Source organism: Schistocerca serialis, chromosome 4, assembly GCF_023864345.2.
Source record: "Schistocerca serialis cubense isolate TAMUIC-IGC-003099 chromosome 4, iqSchSeri2.2, whole genome shotgun sequence".
Lineage (NCBI taxonomy): Eukaryota > Metazoa > Arthropoda > Insecta > Orthoptera > Acrididae > Schistocerca > Schistocerca serialis.
This window is the reverse complement of record NC_064641.1, coordinates 770,628,162-770,654,912: the sequence shown is the minus strand read 5'-3', so window position 1 is coordinate 770,654,912 and position 26,751 is coordinate 770,628,162. Positions and strand designations below refer to the sequence as shown.

General features: G+C 42.6%; 1 protein-coding gene across 1 annotated transcript in view; it reads right to left on the bottom strand.

Annotated features, from left to right (window-relative positions):
* LOC126474756 (fibronectin type 3 and ankyrin repeat domains protein 1-like) overlaps nt 1–26,751 on the bottom strand; it is a 165,248-nt gene that overhangs the window by 28,967 nt on the left and 109,530 nt on the right. Inside the window, exon 6 of the mRNA XM_050102233.1 lies at nt 15,267–15,394. Coding sequence (XP_049958190.1) covers nt 15,267–15,394 — 128 coding nt within the window. The remainder of the gene's footprint in view (nt 1–15,266; nt 15,395–26,751) is intronic.

Below are 26,751 nucleotides of genomic sequence, written 5' to 3'. Positions count from 1 at the left end.
TCGTAAAAGGAGACTAACTTGGCTATTTTCGTACGAACTGGAGCAATCAACAATTTGGATGCTCCCACATAAACCGAAATCAACAAAGAGGTTCGTTCGTGAAGCTCTTCCAAGAAAATGACTGCTTGCTTACTTGGTTACAGTGGACATGTCACTACTATTATTTGAGTTTCACATTTATAGTATCGAAGAACAGTTAATACACGTTGGTATATTTCAGGGGTTACTAACCAGCGGGCTGCATGCGGCCCAAAGCAAGTATCTATGCGGCCAAATAAGTGACAATCTATCACACGATCTGTAAAAAAGAAAGTTCCATAAAATTCCCTTTATATAAAGTTGCGATAAATTGAATACTTCCAATCTGAAACTCGCAGGCGTGCTATGCTTTTGTCTTATTGGTCCATCCCCCTCCCATTATTTTCTCAGTGATTATATTTAGTGTCAAAAACATATTGTGTGCGGCCCAAAACTACTCGTCTTCTTCAATGTGGCCCAGGTAATCTAAAATGTTAAACACACCTGGTATACACTAAATTGTTTGGCAAGAAACCAGGAGAAATTGGAAGAGCTACATCATTTCTCGTTGTGGCAATGCAAGCTGTTGCTTAGTATGTCAAATAATTTATTACGTAACAGAGAAGAACGTCGAATTACTGTCTTGCTGCCCGTATTCGGGTGATTTATCAACCCCTAACGATATCTTTACTTTCTTTGTGTCAAACAAGAAAATGGGTTCTAATGGTTCAAATGGCTCTGAGCACCATGGGACTTAATATCTGTGGTCATCAGTCCCCTAGAACTTAGAACTACTTAAACCTAACTAACCTAAGGACATCACACACATCCATGCCCGAGGCAGGATTCGAACCTGCGACCGTAGCGGTCACACGGTTCCAGACTGAAGCGCCTAGAACCGCACGGCCACAACGGCTGGCAAGAAAATGGGAGCACAGCAAATTTCCTTATCACACGAATCCGCTGAAATCTTTAAAAACTACGTGTTTGTGATAACAACATCACTGTGGAAAAATGTTTTCAAAAATTGTTCTGTTTGCTCCAAAGAGACTACAAATTTTAAGGCTGATATTTTGAATAACAATAAGACGATTTGAACCAAAAAACTTGTTCTTTAATTGCTTTTATAAAAACTCAAAAAGTGTTATTTCGTATTGCATGCATGAACCAGATGCGATAGAATAGATCCATGGCTAAACTTGGGTACTAATCGAGACGGTAGTAAGTTGACAACGATAAACAAGATTACGGTAGCACCTCTTCCGGATTATTTGTGAACTACTTACGAATCATCGAAAGTTTTTCTTAAAATATAAAGTTCAGCGCACAGTATGGCAAGTTTTCCGATATATATACTTCTTGTCTATATTCACTATCCCTGTTATTAATGTAATATACAACCACGTATTTGAATTTGTTCATGACGTATCATAACAACGTCTCGGCATAAATTCGAATGCATTATATATTGTTGTTATTTCCCGTCCTTCAGCTTTGACAATGAAAATAAACTGGATGCTGCCATTACTTTTAAACACTATCACAAACACGCAAAATTCAAACGCTGATGTGACAGTGGTAGAATATGCAACACGATTTAAAATGAAAAAAAAAACAATGTCTATGAATTTTAACGTACGGTTTGGCTATTACGTGCAGTATAAACATTGACATCTCATTTGCAAATGTTAATAAGAAGCTCCCTAATTTCAAGATAAAACGCCACGTATTACAGTTAGATTTCTAAGATTTGTCATAGGACGCCAACCATGTACCGTACGAAAGATTACATACACAAGTATTTGTAACACATGCAACTCCATAACGCGGATCAACAATACATATTTCGCGCAAAATACTGTCTCGTTCCTGGAATTTTCTTGTGTGGTACATCGTCAAGTGTCACGGTGCTCAAGTAATACCACGTGAAGGTATATGAGATTCTTGTTTGAGAAAACAGCGTTTCTCTTTGACAGTTTTCAGTGTGTTACTTATCTTTGACGCCAGCGAAAATATGCCACAGGTTTTGTTGTGACATGATGTAAGTGTGGCCTTAGCAGTACTTCATTTGCGCCTGTTCTGAAGGTGTAAGAATGTCGACAAATAATAAGAAATTCCAGTTACGACTTAAAAGTTAGTAAGCTGACGCGTATGGCGAATGCAGGACGTGCAGCACCCTTTGCGGCTGGCGACGCAGATACTGACGTCGACGGCGAAGTGGTTGTCGACGACGAGGTCGGCTTCGACTGCGACCGCGTGAGCGCAATCGTGCAAGACGCGATCGAGTTCAGCATCGGCGGCTGCACCTTCCAGGAGTGCAAGCTTCGGAAGTGGTCGACGGACATCTTCGAAGCGTGCCTGGCGGGATTACTGCGCTTGCGCCGGCCATACAAGTACGCAGTAACGTGCTGCATAGTACCACGGGCGGCCGGCGTGGCGCTGCATGCGGACAGTGCTTGCTACTGGGACACGGCCGTCGACGGTAGCTGCACAGTACGTTGGGAGAATGCTTCGCTGTACTGCATCGTCTCTGTTTTCGGAATGGCTACTACATCCTGACTAACTGTCCGTCCAAATTTTCGTCACTGTCTTGCGAATGTCTGTGGCTCGTTTTCATCATTAACAAGAAGCAAGTAACTGCACTTTTTTTGCTTGGAGTGAATTATTTCAGTTTATTAATCTACTTAATCTAGTCTTTCATTACTTCGGATTGAATCTAGCAATTTAAGTTTCAGTATAGGTTGCTGTTGCTTATTATTACATCTTGCGATAGTCGTCTTTACGAAATACGCTGTTGCTCAAGAATGTAACCAGGATCTGAGCTGGGAAGAGGATGAAGAATTTGGGGGGAGGGGGGGGGGACCCGTGTTTCTTTCGCACTAAATGACGAAATAGATTTAAAATTTTAATACAAATGGCTCAGGGTGCACTTGCTACAAGTCAACACACATGACATATTCCGGCTTCCTTCAAACTGATTAACTGAATTGTTACGCCTGTTCGGCGGGCGTAGGATGCAAATTTCAACTGTCCTTTGCTTCTCAATGGATACGACGTGTTTATTATGCAGTCGTAGTGTATACACTTAACGGAAGCCGGAGATGCCTCTCCTGTCCCATGTCGAAATGATAAAATCTGAGGAACGCTTACAGGAAAACTATTACTTCTATTAATTTGAAAATTTGTCAACATATACAAGGGTTCAGTCTTGAAGTTAGGATATTTAATTATCTTTTATGGTTTCCTTTAAATAATTTTTTGTTACCAACCCTTTTTTTTTTAAAAAAAAAGGCTATATTTAATTAAGTTACTCATACACTACTGAACATACTGTCAAATGGCTGTGGTAAACTGTAATTTTGATCACAAAGTGCACGAGGGTGTTTCACGATTCACGTTACATCCTTCTAGAGGTTGTAGAGGGGACTTAGTACATCAAGTTTTACGTAAGAACCCATGTCCGGAAACGTCATCCAACAGCGCTACAGAGCGTCAAAATTATAGGCGCCAGCGCCTGCAAATGTATGTATACAGAGGGTGAGTCTGTTGTGATGCTACAAACGTTTTAGGGTGATGGAAAAGGATAAAAGTATCAATTTGAGGTACGGGTCCTAAACTGGGAACGAACGAGTCGAAACGTATAACCGAAAACCGTTCTGATACCTCTGGCAGTGGAATACATGTACTGGTACTATTGTTGCAAAGACTATAGGAGAGGCAACTTTCAGAGGTGGTAGTATAGACCAAAAGAAGAAAAGATGTCTGGTAAACATGGCCTCTAACATGCATAGCTTAAGAGCTATGAGCACTTGTTCAATAGTGGAGATGGGTTTCACAGTAGCGAAGGTGAACAAGTGCTCCTGAGGTATGTATTTTATAGCCCTTCTTTACAGGATTTTTTTCCTTGTTTTGGTCCATACTACTACCTCTGAAAGTTGCCTACCCTACACTCTTAGCAACAATAGTATCAGTACACGAGTTTGTAATATTATCACGTCTGTGTGTGTGTGTGTGTGTGTGTGTGTGTGTGTGTGGTGATGCCTTGGATGACGTTTCTGGACATGGGTTCCTACATAAAACTTGACCTGCTAAATCTCCTCAACAAGCTGTAGAACTGTATAAGATGAATTATGAAACACCCTGTATATAAGTTTCATCTGCCTATCTTGAGTGGTTATTGAGAAAATGTTCCTTAAGTTCAAAAAATATATAATTTACGGAAAATGGTGTCCAAAGTTTCTCAGTACATTCCTGCACTATAGAATGGAATGTCAAGATATTCTTCTTCACCTTCCAAAAGTTTCCTCTTTATTCTTCTGTTCTGTTCAGTTGTTCCATCTTATTTTATGTCCCTATCTCTTCTTTCTGCTCTTCCTATCCTCTCTTCTAAGCGCTCACACAGTGTTCACTCCGGCTGGAAATCTTAATGCTTTCAATACGTCACACTTCAATCTGTTCCCTTGGTTGTAGACTTCTGTTGCATCGTAAATGCCAAAGTGCATTTTTTGATACCCACAAAACACTTTTAGGAATCAATAACTAATTTATATTGTTAACGTTCTCATTAGAATTCTGCGTTTTCCGTGAAGGTACTTCTGTAACAGTTATGGCTGTGCTGTCATGAAAAATCAGTTAAATTGTGTCTGTCACAGCTGCGGGCAAAGAAGTGATCATAGTCCTTTTTGGCGGGCAAAGAAGTGATCATAGTCCTTTTTGGCGTTATATTTGCACTAGGAATCTTTTGGGCACAGGCTATCCATGGAGGGCATTCAGCGGAAGAGGCAGTATGAATGAACAACGCCCACATCGCATTCCTCGCATCACCAGTGTTAGTAGTATTTTGTCTTATCGCGTACCCATATTACCTCAGTAGACGTTCAGTCGCCTCATCAGTATGCTCGCCTCGCCCTCCTATTAATTTGCCGTCACTGAACATACTTGAACCCAAAGTTTGCTTGAGCCATCGAAGCCGTGCTCCCAAGCGCTTTTGCATGTGCCCATAGCATTCACATTTTTCAATTTTAAATTCCTTTCCATATGGTTTCAGTTCCTATATAGTCTTGAAACTTTTGGAGTCACCATCGACAAGATAGTGTTTGTACCTAACATTGTATCTGAGCATTGATCGTAAATAAATTGTTTCACTCATTCCACTTCCATTGCCCACTTAATCCATTAACATTGGCCTTACAAGTATTGTCGCGCTCTCCCTTAATTTTATTTTTGCACCTACAAAGTTTTGAAAATATCACAACGTCTATCAAATGGCTCTGAGCACTATGGGACTTAGCTTCTGAGGTCATCAGTCCCCTAGAACTTAGAACTACTTAAACCTAACTAACCTAAGAACATCACACACATCCATGCCCGAGGCAGGATTCGAACCTGCGACCGCTCGGCCACTTCAGCCGGCCAACGTTTATCACTTTTGTACTATCGCCACTAGTAGCAGTTACAACCGAATTTAGAGACTTAGGGCTGCTCTTTTGCTAAGAACCGTCTAATGTCACTGCCAAGTCCCTAGAGTCATCATCCATTTCTACAGATTCCTTCATTGATACCTACATGGTTTTCACAGTCACATCTTCACTAGAGCATCCTATCAGTTCACAGAAGTACCCTATTTTGCCTGGAGGTGATGGCAAGTTCATCATACCACAAAAGAGATTAACAGCAGCAGATCCTTTTCCAATGGAAAACCATAAACAAGTCGAACATTCACATCGTGCACTTTACATCGTCCTTCTTCACCACAAAGACTACTACGTGAATTATAGGTCACTTAGTACTTGCAACGTGTACAGATTAGCTGCGTCTCACAAGATAACCTTAAGTGCTCTGTGCTTTCCTACACTCGTACACATTTTGCGCAAAACACTTTCCAAGCAGAACACAAGACAACAGTCCAGTTATCCATGTTATCATTATCTGTCACTTATGGACAAGGTCTGTCAGCTCCACGAGTCACATTCTTGCTATAAGATGTCTCTGGGCAACGGTGAGCCGTGTGTTACTTATTGTTAGCAGCAGAACTCATTGTTTCCATAATTACAGCATCGCAGCTTGGTATCGCTGTTAATTTTCTTTTCCCTATGTTCTTCCTCTTCTTATACACATGATTATTAAAACGCGGCATCCTAACCAAAAGAACGCTTTACACAAGGGGTATTACTTGTATTACTGCAAATATGCGAGAGAATAAAATACTGTACTTCAAAACTAACAATAACGAACATGGGGTGTCTGACGCCCTTAGTGCTTCATTTCTTATAGAAAACAGTGTAGCCAACATTTACACACCCGCTAGAAGTATAATGTAAGGAAATACTCAACTTGAGGGCGAGAAAACGCCAAGAACTCACCAGACGCTGTCACTTCCATTCTGCTCTTCCGCCCACTTCCTCTGCAAGCACGTATAAGAAAAGTAACAACTACGCTTTTAGGACGAGTAGAATGATAGATAAAAGCTTGGCTTGAAGAGGAATATTCAAATTAATTTTTAGTAGTAAAAAAGAATTTTTTATTTTATTTTTTATATTTTTATTTATTTATTTACTTTTTTTTTACTGCCATCGTCTCTCCTTAGGGGATGATATTTACGGTGCGAGGTTTGACAGTGTAGTAACCTTTTTAAGCTTTTGTACAGATTGAGCGTTAGATAATTGATACGAGGTGCTAAAACTAAAACTGGCCGGAGTGGCCGCGCCGTTTGTGGCGCCATGTCACGGACTGCGCAGTTCCTCCGCCGGAGGTTCGAGTCCTCCCTCGGGCATGGGTGCGTGTTGTTCTTAGCATAAGTTAGTTTAAGTAGTGTGTAAGTCTAGGGACCGATGACCTAAGCAGTTTGGTCCCTTAAGAATTCAAACACATTTGAACATTTGACGCCGGCATCGGTGGCCGAGCGGTTCTAGGCGCTTCAGTCCGGAACCGCGCGACTGCTACGGTCGCAGATTCGAATCCTGCCTCGGGCATGGATGTGTGTGATGTCCTTCGGTTAGTTAGGTTTAAGTAGTTCTAAGTTCTAGGGGACTGATGACCTCAGATGTTAAGTCCCATAGTGCTCAGAGCCATTTGAACCATTTTGAACATTTGGCCCAAACGTTTCTTTCTGCATTTCGTAAGTATATTATATGAACAGAGAAGGGAACATTAGTAAATTGTACGAAACGACTTTGAACATCAGGAAACATTACTTAGCAAGAAAGAGACTGCAGGAAGGCCCAACAAAATCGCAATATTTACATGGAAGTAAGACACTGCGATAAATTCTAACAAGTTTGCAATGAAAAGTAGGGGTCGCTATTATTTTGCGTTTGGTGGATATTACATATTACACTACAGGCCATTAAAATTGCCACACCACGAAGATGACGTGCTACAGACGCGAAATTTAACCGACAGGAAGAAGATGCTGTGATATGCAAATGATTAGCTTTTCAGAGCATTCACACAAGGTTGGCGCCGGTGGCGACACCTACAACGTGCTGACATGAGGAAAGTTTCCAACCGATTCTCATACACAAACAGCAGTTGACCGACGTTGCCTGGTGAAACGTTGTTGTGATGCCACGTGTAAGGAGGAGAAGTGCGTACCATCACGTTTCCGACTTTGATACAGGACGGATGGTAGCCTATCGCGATTGCGGTTTACCGTATCGCGACATTGCTGCTCGCATTGGTCGAGATCCAATGACTGTTAGCAGAATATGGAATCAGTGGGTTCAGGAGCGTAATACGGAACGACGTGCTGGATCCCAACGGCCTCTTATCACTAGCGGTCGAGATGACAGGTATCTTATCCGCATGGCTGTAACGGATCGTGCAGCCACGTCTCGATCCCTGAGTCAACAGATGGGAACATTTGCAAGACAACAACCATCTGCACGAACAGTTCGACGACGTCTGCAGCAGTATGGACTATCACCTCGGAGACCATGGCTGCGGTTACTCTTGACGCTGCATCACAGACAGGAGCGCTTGCAATGGTGTACTCAACGACGAACCTGGGTATACGAAAGGCAAAACGTCATTTTTTCGGATGAATCCAGGTTCTGTTTACAGCATCATGACGGTCGCGTCCGTGTTTGGCGACATCGCGGTGAACGCACATTGGAAGCGTGATGTCATGGGGTGCCACTGATTACACGTCTCGGTCACCTCATGTTCGCATTGACGGCACTTTGAACAGTTTACATTTCAGAGGTGTTACGACCTGTGGTTCTACCCTTCATTCGAACCGTCAGAAATCCTAAATTCCAGCAGGATAATGCACGACCGCATGTTGCAGGTCCTGTACGGGCCTTTCTGGATACAGAAAATGTTCGACAGCTGCCCTGGCCAGCACATTCCCCAGATCTCTCACCAATTGAAAACGTCTGTTGAATGGTGGCCGAGCAACTGGCTCGTCACAATACGCCAGTCACTACTCTTGATGAACTGTGGTATCTTGTTGAAGCTACATGGGCAGGTGTACCTGTACACGCCATCCAAGCTCTGTTTGACTCAATGCCCAGGCGTATCATGGTCGTTATTACGGCCAGAGGGGGGTGTTCTGGGTACTGCTTTCTCAGGATCTATGCACCCAAATTGCGTGCAAATGTAATCACATGTCAGTTCTAGTATAATATATTTGTCCAATGAATACCCATTTATCATCTACATTTCTTCTTGGTGTAGCAATTTTAATGGCCACTAGTGTATCTTGCTGCTTTTGAAATTTAGCTGATGTATCGAATTTTTCTTTAGACGTCGATGGAAGTCTCAATCTGTCACCAATCTCGAGAAAATTCATGTGATGTAGCACACACATTTCCGATCGCGCCGCACCAGAGATAAAACCAGACTGAAATGTCCACAATATTCCTCATACGTCATGAACGATTTGAGATACCAAAAAGAGATTTTGGCAAATGTTAGCGCACAAAGAGCCGAGTATTTTGCCATATGTTTATTATGTAGAACTTCATTGCCTACTGTGTTATTTCACTAATTACAGACATTTTTAATGAGAGAATTTAATGTTTGGTGGCCATCGATAGCTGGTGAAACGAGAAATGCTGTGGGTTTGGGAACATAACTGAAGACATTACACGTTTATTTTTCTACTGAGGATGTGCTTTTTCATAAGCTAATGACCTTACTTTTCCTTGGTTCCTCACTTAATAAACGTAATAAACCGCTGTGTCTACACAACTTGTTAGTGTGGTGGCACTTTCTCAACTCCGCTGTGCTTTGGCAATAAAAGGAAATTTTAATATGGCAACTACAGAAATGTGTAGGTTTTACTCAAAATTCGCCACTCATGACGCCTCTCTGAAAGTTACATATGGTTAACAAGCCAAGTAAAAATAAATCGCTGCGTTTCCGGCGGAATTTTGTTTTAGATACTAGCCAAACCAGAAGTAACAGATGTTTTTGAATGGTCAATATGCAAGTGTGGGTGTGGAGGGACCTCACGCAATGTTTACAAAAACTATGAGCTTCAGTTTAGAACAGCACTTCCCCTTCAGAACTTGCTGTAGCACCTGCCTGTAAACCACACCACTATCGATCTTCCCACAAGTGCTCTGCTGACTGCGCATCTACCGGTTACGGTATTTTGCGCGGACTCTACAGTGGGTGTGAACAACAGTCACATCACACGGCTGCCACATGCCAAAAAAATGATACGAACAAATTTAAACCTCAATAAAAAATGTATTAGAATTGGTAGTGTTTTAACGTTTTTTGTTAGAGTTGAAGTTTAGAGTTATAATATAAAACAAAACTCTGTGTATGTAACGTCACGAAGCTTATGACTCGTCCCCCCCCCCCCCCCCTCTCTCCCATGTCATACGATGTCACACATCGATGACCCCTTCCCTTGTCCTTACCACGTGATGTAACTGATGGGTGGCCTCTTATGAGATTGATATCTTTCTGAAAGTTTGACAGTATGTCTCCTGTCCCATTGTTCTACACATCAACTTGAATAACCATTTTGTTGCCACTTCCCCCAATGACTTCAGAAATTCCGAAATAATAATGTCTATACCTTCTATCTTTCAAATTCTGAAGGTGGTAGGGGTAAAATACAGGGAGCGAAAGGCTATTTACAATTTGTACAGAAACCAGATGGCAGTTATAAGAAGCAGTGATTGGGAAGGGAGTGAGACAGGGTTGTAGCCTCTCCCCGATGCTATTCAATCTGTATACTGAGCAAGCAGTAAAGGAAACAAAAGTAAAGTTCGGAGTAGGTACTAAAATCCATGGAGAAGAAATAAAAACTTTGAGGTTTGCCGATGACATTGTAATTCTGTCAGAGACGGCAAAGGACTTGGAAGAGCAGTTGAACGGAATGGACAGTGTCTTGAAAGGAGGGTATAAGATGAACATCAACAAAAGCAAAACGAGGATAATGGAATGTAGTCGAATTAAATCGGGTGATGCTGAGGAATTAGATTAGGAAATGAGACACTTAAAGTAGTGAAGGAGTTTTGCTATTTGGGGAGCAAAATAACTGATGATGGTCGAAGTAGAGAGGATATAAAATGTAGACTGGCAATGGCAAGGAAAGCGTTTCTGAAGAAGAGAAATTTGTTAACATCGAGTATAGATTTAAGTGTCAGGAAGTCGTTTCTGAAAGTATTTGTATGGAGTATAGCCATGTATAGAAGTGAAACATGGACGATAACTAGTTTGGACAAGAAGAGAATAGAAGCTTTCGAAATGTGGTGCTACAGAAGAATGCTGAAGATTAGATGGGTAAATCACATAACTAATGAGGAGGTATTGAATAGGATTGGGGAGAAGAGAAGTTTGTGGCACAACTTGACTAGAAGAAGGGATCGGTTGGTAGGACATGTTCTGAGGCATCAAGGGATCACCAATTTGGTACTGGAGGGCAGCGTGGAGGGTAAAAATCGTAGAGGGAGACCAAGAGATGAATACACTAAGCAGATTCAGAAGGATGTAGAGATGAAGAAGCTTGCACAGGATAGAGTAGCATGGAGAGCTGCATCAAACCAGTCTCAGCACTGAAGACCACAACAACAACACAACCTTCTATCTTAATTAAAACGAAATTAGAATTATATGTTAATATCTTCAGCTGCTGACGGGCGTTGATATATATCAACGGGGTCAGGTGAAAATGTCTGTTTTTGCAATCTCTGTCTGACTATGAATAACACAGACGGAACCTTCCCGTGTCTCCGGGCGTTTTACAAGTATACCCCCCTCTCCTGGTGATATTTAACTATGTATTCGCTGCCAGTAGCTGGAATTTATTGTAGAGCTCAATTAATCACTCTCCTCTGCCACATCTATATCTAGGCTAATGTCCTCTTGCAACTCTGTCTCCTATTCCTTCCTCTATAACTGCGTTCCAATCCCCAATGTTTATGTGTTTGTATGTTGGCAGCGCTATGTAGCACTCTGCATTAATAACTCTGACAGCGCTGTGCACACTCTGTAGGAGACTCTGTGGCTGGTCGGACTAGCAGTTGGAGGTGAACAGCCAGCTGTGGTACAAGTTGGGAGTGAGCAGTCAGCAGTGATGGAAGTTAGAAGTTAATAATTGGCAGTGTTGGAAGTTTGCAGTATTAGCGCGAGCGGACGGTCTGAATGTGTTTCCGTCGTGGAAATTTATTACTGATGGTTATATAATTTTTTGAACTGATTGTCACTTGATTAAGGTAAAATCTGGTAGATACATTGTTTGTTCTGCAACAAAATCTTTCCTTTGCTAGCGACATCTCCATGACGCTAATACTGCAAGCCTCCAACACTGCTAATTATTAACTTCTAACCTCCATCATTGCTGACTACGCATACCCAGCTTCCTACACTGCTAGCTGTTCACCTCCAACAGCGAGTGCGACCAGCCACAGAGTCTTCTACAGAGTGCGCACAGCGCTGTCAGATTTGTTAATGCAGATGCTACATAGCGCTGCCAACATACAAACACCTAAACAGTCTACTTACAGTATGTTTACCTTATAGAGACTTTGTATCTACTGTAACAAAAGGGACTTTTGCTGACCAATACTGTTGCTGGAAGACTTCTCAGATGACGAGAGGTTAAAACATTGCAAGGCCATCACAATACATTCCTCAAGAACATGGTACTCAGAGCTCACACATGCCCATCATCATATAACACCAGTAACAAACATGTCAAATGTTCAGGGGTGTTACCCTTCGCATCTCCTCAGGTTCAATGTTTTGACCTTTCCATATTCTGAAGATCATCATTCAGAACTGGAAAGACTAAGTCACCTACTGTCTGCCTGTTCCTGAAACGCCAGTTAGCAGGCCAGACACCATAAGACAATCGTCCAACTAGAAATTTCCCTGTCCTCATGTGTCAGAAATCTAACGCAACAACCGAAACTCTACGTTCACAAAGAGAATTATCTCCTAGACACAAATACTCGTCTGTCAGTTCAAAGAAGTGAAGCCTCCAAGTCACAGCTACCACATTTTTTTAATAATTCCACATGTGAAAAAACTAGCAACTGATGTCAAAAGAAGGAACTATCTTTTATTCTTTATATAGAGGGCCAGAGTCGTGGCCTCTACAACTGCGATAATGGAATGGTGCGTAGTGCAGCGGTGTGATTTATTGAATGTCTGAAGGCACTTCTGAGACATTGTTAACGAAATATATGTTTATTGTTGTGGATACATAGTTGTCTTGTTTCGCGGTTGTAAGTAGCCAGGCGAGCAGGTGATACTCGCACAAGGCCAGTATGCTCTGACACCTGCGCACCTCATAGTTTTGCCCACTGCAGTGATGTAACTCCACACTCAGCAGGGAGCTACATCTCAGGAGCTTGCTGAACAGACATACTGCGGACGTTGTCAGTATTGTCCAAGTGGCCGGCAGCATGGCTAGCAGGTTACCGGGTTGCCCTCACTCACATCGTAGACGGCACCCCGGAGAGGCACGCACCAGCTCCGCACGAGGAGATACGTCATGGTCTGTCAATGAGAGTACGGGCAGCAGCATTGGTGTTTGCTCATAGATGCAGCTCGAGGGCTGGGAGCTACCGTACGCCCCCCCCCCCCCCTCTCCCGCCCCCCCCCCTCCCCCCAACGTGATTGTCGTCTGGTAGCCCGCTTGGTATCACTGGCTAGGCCTCCAGAGGGCTTGGATAGTCTTCTCATCAGCAGAGGGGAAGACGAGGCGGTGGCAGCCCATGGCTGCCAAGTCGTTGAGGCTGGGCTGCCTGTTGCATAAAAGATCACAGTCATCTAGACGCACTGTGGAAGGAGCGTCACAGGTCCCAACTTGTGATTGGGTAGCTGCAAACTGAGAACTGGGCTTTGAAAGTCAGAGGACCTGTACTGGTCAATCTTTGCCGATGACATTATCGTGTGGCATGAATGACCGAATGTGGCTTATTTTTCTGCATCCAGCAACACTCTACACCGTGTCAAGGTGTCCCAACTCCTCTTCCAAGTTGGTTATTTCTGCAGCGGTTGTTAGCTGAAAAACTGTATGACTTACTCGTTGTTATTTTATTGTGCATAGTCGACAAAATGACTTTAGGCTCCCTTATCGATGAGATCACTCTGCTGCATGGGCACCTTGGCCATCGAGCGTGGGTGGAGTGTGCCAATTAGCACGGTAGTGCGCCCATGCAACATGCGATATCAGCAGTTCTCCTCGTTGCCATTGCAATCAAGATATTGCGTACTAGCCTACCTTGGCTACAGCTCTTGCGCTGGCGCCAGGAGGGGAGAACGTCAATAATTTTTTTCACGTCTGTCCGGAATATCACTCTGGGGCGCAACAATCGACTGGTTATTTGTTCACATGTTAATCCCTAGTCTCTATTAGTTACTAATGTCTAATGATGAACTCCATAAAAACCACTCAGTGTCCCACGATTGACAATTATGAGCGCCTTGATTCAAAAACTCAAGAACAAGGGCTTTTTCAATAGGTAAAAGTAATATAGATAAGATGGTCACCTACATTCAAGACGGCCAGTCACTAGCAGAAGAAGAAAAGAAATAAATACACACCTTTATACGTTGTTTATATAGTTTGGAGTGCCAACATGTAACAAAGAAAGATGAGAGCTACGTATCAAAACCTCACTGTAGAATTATCAAATAGTTGCAGTCACAGTTTACTCTTACACACGATATTTCATTTGGGCAAATTCCAGACATCCTCACGTCAGCCATCAAAAATTTTCATCAGCTATTATCGCGATTCGCTCATGAGTCATTATTGTAACTGGAAAACTGAGCACACCGCCAAAAGGCAACGCAGTCGGTGACAGAAATTCACGCGTCTGGGTCGGGAGGGAAGGAAGGGGTTTGCTTTCGTAACGTACCCGGCTTACTCGGAGGTAACGTGAAAATGACATGAACATGACCAGCAGAACATTTCGATTAATCTGAGCGTCACACTGACACGTTTTTCCCTCATGAGAGAACGGACCCTCGCAATTTGCGACATATTCGAAAAAACGGCCAAATATTTCTGATATGCAAGAAATGTCACTGCTGGTCTCATAATCTGGTACAAATGCGAATTTGAAAAAAAAGAAAAATGCATCTAGCAGAACGCTAATCTTCTTCCTTCGACTCTGAAACTCGACATCTGTGACCATAAGACCGTAGAGAACACATGCAACTCTAAACAAAATTATCATACATTTTAGGATCTCCTGAAGGCTTTTACCAACGATGTGTCATTAACTGGCAATTAATTATAAGAAATCGTACCAAGGGTGATGTGTCTGTGATAAATCTTCAATGCACCGTTGCCTTGAAATGGCATACCGCCATAACACAGTTATAATACTAAAGCAACGAAATACGATGAAAACAATATGGCGTCTCCAAAGGGTTGTTGACTGCCACAGTCGCATTGAGTGACGCGTCATTTTGACGTGACTTCCCAGTAAGCCGAGTGTTTTATGAACACGAGTCATCCGGTGGCATGTCACTCTTTGTTGCTGGCATCTGGAAGCAGATCGTGGAATATTGGGTCCAAGCGTTATCCAGTTGATAGCTACTGTCCCGGAACGGTCCACCCGAAAATGTCAGGCTGGTGCCCAGATGAAATACCGTGTGTGGTAGTTAACGCCGACTGGCTCTACTCCCGACTCCCCAAACATCACCGTGTATTTGCGTTGTGCTTTGTTCATCACCGACTATCAGTGATAATATTCAAATGTTTTGACCAGTCATGTTTGAACAAGAGGTGGACAGAGGTGTGCTGCACTACAGGGTCCGTCGCTACTGACCTCCGCGCATCAGGGGTGTCCAGCCTTGGTTGTCGCGAGCGTCGATGTCTGCGCCACTGTCGAGAGCCAGGCGGACCACGTCCAGCTGGGAAGCGTCGACGGCGTAGTGTAGCGGCGTACACCCGCTCCTGCGTACACACGAATAGGCTACTCAGTCTGCTGCAGGCACTGCCGTGTCCTACTGCTGTTTTCCAAAAATCTCAAGCGAATAATGTTTAATGCGCTATACTTTGCAAGCATTAAATAACAAAATATCACCAGTTGGTATTTTCTGTGGCCTACCTAAGGCATTAGACTGTATAAATCACAATATCCTCCTAGATAAACTGAGGTCTTTTGGGTTTCATGAAATAGCCAACCAATGGATAAAGTCATATATAACCAAAAGAACGTAGAATATTGTACTTAAAAATTAAACCAATGTAACCAGAGGAGATTCTTCTGACTGGGGAGAAATCACTTACAGGTTTCCGTAAGGTTCACACATATATCCACTGTTGATTGTCATACATTATGTAACAGACTGTCTGTCTTATAAACAACAACCAGAATTAGTTCTTTTTGCAAATGAGACTGGTTTTCTAATCGGTCCAAACATGAATACAGTAACAGAAGAAATGGAAGTTATGTTTGTTAAAGCACACTAAAGAGCCAAAGAGAACTGGTACACCCGCCTAATATCGTGCAGCGCCCCCTCGAGCATGCACAAATGCCGCAACACGATGTGGCATGGACTCGACTAATGTCTGAAGTAGTGTTGGAGGAAACTGACACCAATAATCCTACAGGGCTGTCCATAAATCTGAAAGATTACGACGGGGTAGAGATCTCTTCTGAACAGCACGTTGCAAGGCATCTCAGATATGCTGAACAATGTTAATTTCTGGGGAGTTTGGTGGCCAGCGAAAGTGTTTAAACTCAGAAGAGTGTTCCTAGAGACACACTGTAGCAATTATGGACGTTTGGGGTGTCGCATTGTCCTGCTGCAATTGCCCAAGTCCGACGGATGCACAATGGATATGAATGGATGCAGGTGATCAGACAGGATGCTTACGAACGTATCTCGGCGCATCAGAGGTTCCATATCACTCCAATTGCACACGCCCCACACCACTACAGGGCCTCCACGAGCTTGAGCGGTCTCCTGCTAACCAGCAAGGTCCATGGATTCATGAGATTGTCTCTACGAGGTGCGGCTAGAAAAAAACCGGACTGATGCTGGAAAAAACATTTATTTACATTATTTACAATTTCGTGTTATCTCCTTCAATGTACTCTCCTCCTCGGTCTCTACACCGCTCCATACGAATTTTCCACTGTTCATAGCAATGCTGCAGATCATTTTCGGTAAGTCCATACATTACTTCCGTCGCTTTTTCTTTTACTGCTTCAACAGTCTCAAATCTAGTTCCTTTCAAAGCTGATTTGACTTTACGGAAAAGAAAAAAGTCACAGGGGGCCAAATCAGGTGAGTAGGGTGGATGATCTAAGATGGGAATGTTGTGTTTTGCCAAAAACGTCTTCACTGACAACGCACTGTGAGCTGGGGCATTGTCTTGGTGAAGGATCCATGACTTTTTTCTCCACAAATTGTTCCGTTTTCTCCGTACTCGCTCACGTAGGGTAGCCAGGACGCTAATGTAGTAATGCTGATTCACTGTTTGTCCCTCTGGTACCCAATCAATGTGCACAATCCCTTTGATGTCAAAAAAAAAACAATCATCATTGCCTTGAATTTCGATTTTGACATTCGTTCTTTTTTTTGTCGTGGAGAACCAGGAGTTTTCCAATGCATCGATTGGCGTTTAGTTTCGGGATCGTAAGTAAAAAACCACGATTCATCGCAAGCAATAACATTTTGTAAGAAGGTGGGATCACTTTCAATGTTTTCCAGGATGTCAGAACAAATCATTCTTCGGCGTTCCTTCTGTTCAATTGTGAGACACTTTGGAAACATTTTTGAACACACTTTGTTCATGTTGAAACTTTCATGAAGAATCTGCCTAACTCTTTCCTTGTCAACTCCTGTTAACTCAGACACTGCTCTGATTGTTAAACGGCGATCTTGTCGAACAAGTTTACCGATTTTTTCAATGTTTGCATCAGTTTTTGCTGACAATGGTCTGCCAGTGCGAGTGTCATCACTGGTGTCTTCGCGGCCATCTTTAAATCGTTTAAACCACTCAAACACTTGTGTTGACGATAAACAATCATCGCCGTACACTTGTTGTAACATTACAAACGTTTCACTTGCAGATTTTCCTAGTTTGAAACAAAATTTGATGTTAACACGCTGTTCTGTCTGTACACTCAACATTTTCCAACGCACAGACAAAACGTCAACTACTTAAAACAGACGCCACGGGCAGACTGAGTGCAGGAGGCAGATGAAACTCGAGCAGTAGGCGGAGCGAGAGTCACGTGACAGGCCACGCGACTTTCAGCCTTATTGTATTCGTTTTATTGTTTCACCAGTACTAGTCCGGTTTTTTTCTAGCCACACCTCGTATATCCACACACGTTCATCCGCTCGATACAATCTAGAACGAGACTCGTCCGACCAGACAACATGTTTCCAGTCATCAACAATGTCGTGTTGACGGACCCAGGCGAGCCGTAAAGCTATGTGTCGTACAGTCATCAAGGGTACACGAGTTGGCCCTCGGCTCTGAAAGGCCATATCGATAATGTTTCCTTGAATGGTTCGCACGGTGACACTTGTTGATGTTTGCACCAATTTGCTGAAGGGTTGCACTTCCGTCACGTTGAACGATTCTCGTTAGTCGTCGTTGGTCCCGTTCTTGCAGGATCTTTTACCGGCCGCAGCGATGTCGGAGATTTGATGTCTTACCGGATTCCCGATATTCATGGTACATTTGTGAAATGTTCGACTATAACACCATGTTCAAAATTACTTAAATATTGATAACCTGTGACTGTAGCACCAGTATCCGATCTAACAACGGCGTCAGACACTTGTCTTATATAGGCGTTGCCGACCGCAGTGCCGTATTCTGCCTGTTTACCTATCTCTGTATTTGAATACACATGCCTATACCAGTTTCTTTGGCGCTTTAGTGTATTACTGAGTGGTTTCCTGCAAATGGTCTCAGGCTCAGTTCCAAAAAGGCACGACTTTTTGAGTCATGAACAGTTAGAGGTGTGACACCAATGGTAAATATAATACATGATGAGGAAATAATAACTAGGGGCCGGCAGGAGTGGCCGTGCGGTTCTAGGCGCTACAGTCTGGAACCGAGCGACCGCTACGGTCGCAGGTTCGAATCCTGCCTCGGGCATGGATGTGTGTGATGTCCTTAGATTAGTTAGGTTTCATTAGTTCTAAGTTCTCGGCAACTGATGACCTCAGAAGTTAAGTCGCATAGTGCTCAGAGCCATTTGAACCAATAACTAGGATGGAAATTTCAAAATTGATGAAAATTTAAATTGGAAATAACACGCTTTTAAACTCCAACCACATTTTCCCTTCGAATCATTGAAAATTACAGATCAGTAAATTAATTCAGTAATGTTGTGCCGAATAATATTCTGGGGTAACTCATCTTTAAGAAAGTTTTCATTGCTGAGAAACGATCTGTAAGAACATTATACATTATGTGGTGCTCTCCCACGATCAGCATATATTTAAGAAGTTACGCATTCTGACTACCGCTTCACAGTATATTTATTCCCTCATGAAGTTTGTAAAAAATAATTCACTAGAATTGAAAAGGACAGTGGGGTAAACAACTACAATATCAGAGGAAAAAGCGACAATCGTTATTCCACATTAAGGTTGATTTTAGCGCTAAAAGGAGCACAATGCGGCAATCAAAAATTTTAATCACCTAGTTAATGATAAATATCTGACAGAAAAAAAGTTTGACCGAGCGAGGTGGCGCAGTGGTTAGACACTGGACTCGCAGTCGGGAGGACGACGGTTCAATCCCGCGCCCGGCCATACTGATTTAGGTTTTCCGTGTTTTCCCTAAATCGCTCCAAGCAAATGCCGGGATGGTTCCTTTGAAAGGGCACGGCCGACTTCCTTCCCCGTCCTTCCCTAATCCGATGAGACCGATGAACTCGCTGTCTGGGCTCCTTCCCCAAAGATCCCAACCCAACCCAACCCCAAAAAAGTTTGAAAACAAACTGATACACTTTATCCTCGGCAAGTCATCCTATTCAGTAGAAGAATTTCTATGTAATATTTAAAAAGGATTGGGTAGGAATTACTCATTAAATTAAGATCTATATTTAAAAATTAAAAATAACACATTCTAAATGGTCATCATTTAGCCAGATTTATATATAAATGTATAACATGAATACAAAATACACTTCCTAACAAAAAAAGGACCCCAATGACAAGGCTAAATGTCAGTGCAACTTTGTACACCAGAAAACTATTGGCCGATATGGAACTGATTAGATTAGCGATTCTCTGTGACATGGAGAACGGCGACCACAGTGCATTGGTGTTGTTCATGTTTAGTGTTGTTACCAGGCCTAAGAGGGTGTACACTGAGGTGACATAAGTCGTGGGATATCTCCTAATATCATCTCGGGTCTCCTTTTGCGCGGCTTAATGCAGCAACACAACGTGACATGGAGTCAACAAGCTGTTGGAAGTCCCCTGCAGAAATATAAAGCCATGATATCTCTATAACTGTCCATAATTGCGAAATGATCCTAGAAAACTTGTAGCATCATCCCCGAATCACCCTATACTGTATAATTCTTTTTTAAAAGAATACACCGCCATATTTAATTTTTATTTAAGTACAACCCAGTTTTCGGCCTTTTACGCCATTTTCAACTATTTAATTTTATGTCTTTAACATGTATTACAGGACACTTAACATGCTGTCAAGCTCAAAGTTGGCCACAAGTTAAGAAAAATATTGGCTCCCCACGAAATACCAAATGTAAAATCACAATCTTGTAACAGATCAGCAAATAATCGTGGAGCACGTCATTTATAGTAAAAGCAGGCTTGCATTGGTAAATAAAAGATGAGCACATGTCCTTTTCCTGATTTATGGTCAACTTTGAGCTTGACAACTTAAGTGTCCTGATATACAGGGTGTTTCAAAAAGTACTTTACTTCTTTAAAAATTCATACAAATTTATTGAAAGAAGATGTAGAGCTGGGTTTAGTGTTATTTTGCAGGGAAACTCATCAAGTTCTTTTACGTTAAACTAAAGATGTTGTATGTGGCTTCCGTTGCTTATCCTGCACACATCCCACCAGAAGTCGATTTCTTCCCATACTCGCTGTAGCATTACAGGTGTAACTTGCTCAGTGGCAGCGAAAATTCTTGCTCTAAGTTCAGGTACAGAAGCCGGCACAGGGGGCACAAACACTATATCCTTCATGAATCCCCATAAAAGAAATCGAATGGCTTTGGGTCAACGTGAGGGCCATGCAACTGGCGCATCACGGCCACTCCAAGGACCTGGAAAGTGTTCACTGAGAAAGTCTCGGATGTTAGCCAGTTAGTGGTGTGATACACCATCTTGCATGAAGTAAACATTTCGTTCTTGGTCATCCTCGTTGATCTGTGGTATCAAGAATTGTAACATATCCAGGTACACTATCCCATTGATGGTTCTCTCACAGGAAAAAAGGGGCCATCACTTTGTTCTTCCTCAACGCACAAAAAACGTTCAGTTTAGGGCTATCAAAAACATGTTGCAATGTTTGATGTAGATTTTCACTGCCACAAATCGGACAGTTATGCATGTTGACCTTGCCACTTAAGTCAAAAGTCGGCTTGAGAGAAAAGATGATTTTGTCCAAGAAATGTTCAGCCTCATGCTATCGATTTAACATGTCTGCACAGAAGTTCTTGCGAGCAATTTTATCAATGCCTTTCACTGCATGTACGATAGTCAATCTGCACGTTTTCAAATTCAGACGGTTTCTCAATACACGGCAAACAGTCGTATATGGGTTGCAGTTCACGAGATGCACGCCGGGTCGATTTCGTTGAGAAAACGTCGTCACATGTGCTTGGACGACTTGATGATTTCCCATGTCTTACCGAGCACCCTGTTTCTACAAGACATTTATGCCACTCATGAATTGTAGGCCTACTAGGAGGATCTTTAGCGTACTTGGTACGTAAATTACGCTAAATTGTTGTCACCGACTTGGATTCTTCAAACCAAAACAAACAGCTAGCACGCTCGGGTCCAGCAAAGGCAGCCATCTTTAACGCAACTGCCGCTAGCGCTCCTTGTGTTGCGATTCGGCACTAGCGAACTACGCGAGACAAAACTTGATGTATTTTCCTACAAATTGACACTACAACTACCTCTGTAGGTTCTATGAATTAATGTATATGAATTTTCAGAGTTGTAAAGTCCTTTTTGAAACACCATGTATCTATTAAAGACGTAAAATCAAATACTTGAAAATGGCATAAAAGACCGAAACCCGGGTTGCACTTTTAAACAATAAAACAGTCAAATGGTGGTATGTTCATTTAAAAGATATTGTATGCCTGTTGCTCAGCAACGTCAAAAACTGTTCAGCCTGTATAAAATATATACATTTATAGGCGTCAGCACCTATAGCTTTAACACTCTGTATAGTCGTGGGACGACGTTTCCAAACATGGGGTTCCTACATAAGATTTGATCAACTAAGTCCCCTACACAACCTCCAGAAGCGTGTGACATGAATTGTGAAACCCTCTTAAATTGTGAAAAACCCTTATTCTTATGACACTTCATTTGGGAGTGGACAGAAAATAGAATGACTGGTATTGGGTAGTGGCACGACATACCCTCCTCCATGGAATGTATGCCTTGTGGAGTATGGATGATGATGCAGATGTAGACATAGAAGTAATCTTTGATGTCTCAGGTTGTGCTGCATCGACCAATCTCCTTTTTTTTCTAGCTTTGCCATAAAGCCCTTTTCTTCCCAGTTACATTCAGTATCTTCTCAGTTACTCGATCTGTCCATCTGATCTTCACCATTCAACTATTACACCGTTCTTCAAATGCTTCTGTTCTGTTCTTGCCTGTTCTCTTTACGCTCCACGTTTCACTTCCGTATAAAACTACACTCCAGAAAGAAAAATACTTTCTAATACTTAAATCTACAATGAGGTGACAAAAGTCATGGAATAGTGATATTCACATATACAGAAAGCGGAAATATCGTGTATACAAGGTATAAAGGAGCAATGTGTTGGCGGAGCTGTCATTTGTACTCAGGTGATTCATGTGAAAAGGTTTCCAATGTGATTATGGCTGGAAGGCTGGAATTAACAGATTGTGAATGCGGAATGATAGCTTGAGCTACACTCACGGGATACTCCATCGTTAGGGAATTCAATATTCCAATCCACGGTGTCAAGAGTGTGCAGAGAATACCGAATTTCAGACATTACCTCTCATCACATGCAATGCAGTGGCCGACGGCCTTCATTTAACGACCGAGAGCAGTGGCCTTTGAGTAAAGTTGTCAGTGCTAACATGCAAGCAACACTGCGTGGAATAACCTCAGAAATCAGTGTGGGACATACGACGAACGTGTCCGTTAGGAAAGTGTGGCAAAATGTGGCATTAATTGCCTGTGGCAGCAGACGATCGACGCGAGTGCCTTTATTACCAGCACGATATCGCCTGTAGCGCCTCAGCTGGGCTCGTTACCATATCCGTTGAGTTGTATGTAAATTGAAGGTAGAGGTTGGGGGGGGGGGGGAAGAAAGCAAGGGAAAGGGAAGGGACTACAGATGTCAGTTGCATCAGAACATTACGCGGAATCAGCGGCGACGAGTAAAAATGTGTTCCCGACCGGCATTCGAACCCGGGATCTCCTGCTTACCAGGCAAGTGCGTTAACCACCCCGACATCCGGGATACAGCGTCACTGCATCTGCGCGGAGTATCTCGCACACATCACAGCCGAGCCACATTTCCATCGAGCGCCGCCTACCTACAGTCCCTGTCCATTTCCTCCATGCTCTCTACTCTGAGATTCCTACAGGAGGTCGGGCGCCCTTGTGGATCCGCACTGAAGACGGTGGATTCATTGTCCATCTGGGCGAATCAATGATATGAATTCGTTGAGTCTGTTCTTTCGGAGATGTCCGAAAGAACAGGCACCACACATTCGTATGATATCGGCTGGACCCAAGACGACTGGAATAGTGTGGCCTGGTGAGATGGATCCCGATTTCAGTTGGTAAGAGCTGATGGTAGTGTTCGCGTGTGGCGCAGACCACACGAAGCTATCGACCCAAATTTTCAACAAGGCTCTGCGCCAAGTTGGTGCTGGCTCCACAATAGTGTGGTCTGTGTTTATGTGGTTCAAATGAACAGATAATTGACTGGAAGTAGTTAAGTTCGACTACTTGTTCCAAGACAACGATGGGATTTATTTGGGTGACAATGAGGCATATCACTGAGCCACAACGTGGTCCAAACGAACCGATAATTGACTGGAAATAGTTACATACGGCTACTTGTTCCCAGGGGATTTTTGTGGGTGGCAATGAGCCGTATCACTGAGCCAAAATGTGGTCCAAATGAACCGATAATTGACTAGAAAAGGTTGTGTTCGACTACTTGTTCCCAGACAACAATAGGATTTTTTTGGGTGACAGTAAGCCATATCACTGAGCCACAACATAGTCCAAATGAACCAATAATTGACTGTAAATGGTTGCATTCGACTACTTGTTCCCAGCCAACAATGGGATTTTTGTGGGTGACAGTGAGCCATATCACTGATGCACAACGTGGTCCAAATGAACCAATAATTGACTGTAAATGGTTGCATTCGACTACTTGTTCCCAGACAACGATGAAATCTTTGTGGGTGACAGTGAGCCATATTACCGAGCCACAACGTGGTCCAAATGAACCGATAATTGACTGGAAACGGTTACTGTCGGCTACTTGTTCCCGAACAATTATGGAATTCTTATGGGCGACAATGAGCCATACCACCAAGTCACAATTGTTCGCGACTGGTTTGAAGAACATTTTGGACAATTCTGGATAAGCGAATGATGTGAAACCCAGATCGCCGGCCATGAAACCCATCGAACATCTATGAGACATAATAGAACGGTCAGTTCTTGCACAAAATCTTGCACCGGCAATACTTTTGCAGTTATGGACAGCTGTAGAGGTAGCAAGGCTCAGGATTTCTGCAGGGGACTTCTATCATCTTGTCTGCAGCTCGTGGTCTTGCGGTAGCGTTCTCGCTCCTCGCGCACGGCGTTCCGGGTTCGATTCCCGGCGGGGTCAGGGATTTTCCCTGCCTCGAGATGACTGGGTGTTGTTGTGTCGTCTTCATCATCATCATTCATCCCCATTACGGTCGGAGGAGGGCAATGGCAAACCACCTCCACTAGGAACTTTCCTAGTCAGCGGTGCGAGTCTCCCGCATCTTCCCCTACGCTCGTCGGAGTATGGGACCTCATCATCATCCATCATCTTGCTGAGTCCATACTACGTCGAGTTGGCGTATTACGTCAGGCAAAAGGATGTCCGATACGATATTAGGTGGTATCCCATGACATTTGTCACTGCAGTGTACATTCTTTGTAAAAGAAACGCTTTTCTTGCTAATGCAGTCTGCATTTTATATCCTCTTTACTTCCACCATCATCAGTTGTTTTTCCGTTCAAATAGCAAAACTTCGCTCCTACTTTTAGTGTCACATTTCCTACCCTTATTTCTTCAGTATCGGCTGATTTAAGTGGAGTACATTCCATTATTTCTGTTGATATTTACCTTATAACCACTTTTCAAGCCACTATCAATTCCGTTCAACTGATGTTCGAAGTTTTAAGCCAACTCATAGTTTTACGATGCCATCAGCAAATCTTAAAGTTTTCGTTTCTTCTCCCTGAAGTTAAATTCCGTTTCCAAAGTTCTCCTTGGCTTCCTTTACTGCTTGCTCGATCTGCAGACTGAGAAACATGAGGAACAGATACCTACAATACTGTGTCACCTTTTTTTTTATCAATTACTGGGTCCTTAGACTCTAATCGCAGCTTGATTCCTCTACAAGTTGTTGATAGCCTATCGCTCCGTGTATATGACCTATTATATATGATCAGAATTTCAAAGTGTGTGCTCCTGTCAAGATTGTCAAAAGCTTTTTTTCATAAATCAACAAATGGTATAAATACAGCCTTTCATTTTTCAACCCATCTTATAAGTTGTTGGATGAATATTGCTTCACGTATTCCCATATTTCTCTGTCACCAAAACTGATCTTACCCTAGAACAAGGCTGCTGCAATCGTGACTGAAACGTTAGTTTTTCTCCAGCAGCAGTAGCTTTTACATTATGACGCGGTGCCAATTCCAGAAAACTTTTGTGTCGACTGACCTTACCCTAGTTCTTACCGTAGATACCATTACACCGTCACAAATACGCATCTGTGTTCCTTTCGTAACCTTTCGTCAGATACCCAAATTCAGTTAACTTTTCATTTCTCTTGCATTGTCCACAGCTTGCATTTCGGAATGAAGCTCACGCTTCCGCGCCATTAGGAAGTCGCGGCATTCTTCCCTCTGCGACGTGTGAAGTGTTGTCCTGCTTAGCACAATGTTTTATTCATTGTGTTCACCGCTGACAGCAAACATGTTGCAGTGTTCGTTCACAGACTACTGCAATTGAGCGGCTCCTTTCTCGCACTCCAATGCGACGATTATGGTTCAAACGAAGCCGCACTTCATGAAACTAACAAGAAAAAGAAATAACCCCCAATGTGATTAACATTCCACTGTTATAAAATATTTCGGAGCATTTTTTTATTCTACTTGATGAGTGCATGGATAAATACCATACCATAAACCTAGAGATCAAAGCTTTGATTCACAAGCTCGTAGTGTTTACCGTGGCAGTTCACTAGATTTGTACATCTCGCGAAGCTGTTTTTACAAAAAAAAAAAAGTATTAAGCTGCACTATTGTTCTGACCCCAAGTTAAACTGCTGAACCGTAGGTTCAGGTTGGTACCCCACCGCTGTCTGAGGCGCTGGTCATCGACGCTGAGTTCGAAAAGCGGGACTCATCAATTAAGGGGCTCCGGAACGCCCTATACGTGCAATGTTAAAATAACGCTTATAAATTACATCTTTCCTCACAAAGTATTTGAGGTAGGAAGTTGAACTTTTTACAGATTATTTATTGGAATATGGGCTACAACTTAACACAGGGATTTTACAAAATTTTAGTTCAGTTATTAAAGATAATTTTTTTCAATTGTAATGAAAATTCACAACATTTTTTTGCAATTTTTTATTTATATATTCAAAAATATACAGTTTTTTGGAAAAATGCTGTGTTAAATTATGCAGAAGGTACTGTGTAACATTTACTGAAAGTTTGAAACAAATATGTTTGGAAGATCCTTAGAAAACATGTAATTAGTATGAGAAAATAAAAGTTTTGGGAATCGAGCGACAAAGATTGGATTAACTTTTTAGTGCATTCCAGGTCCATAGGATG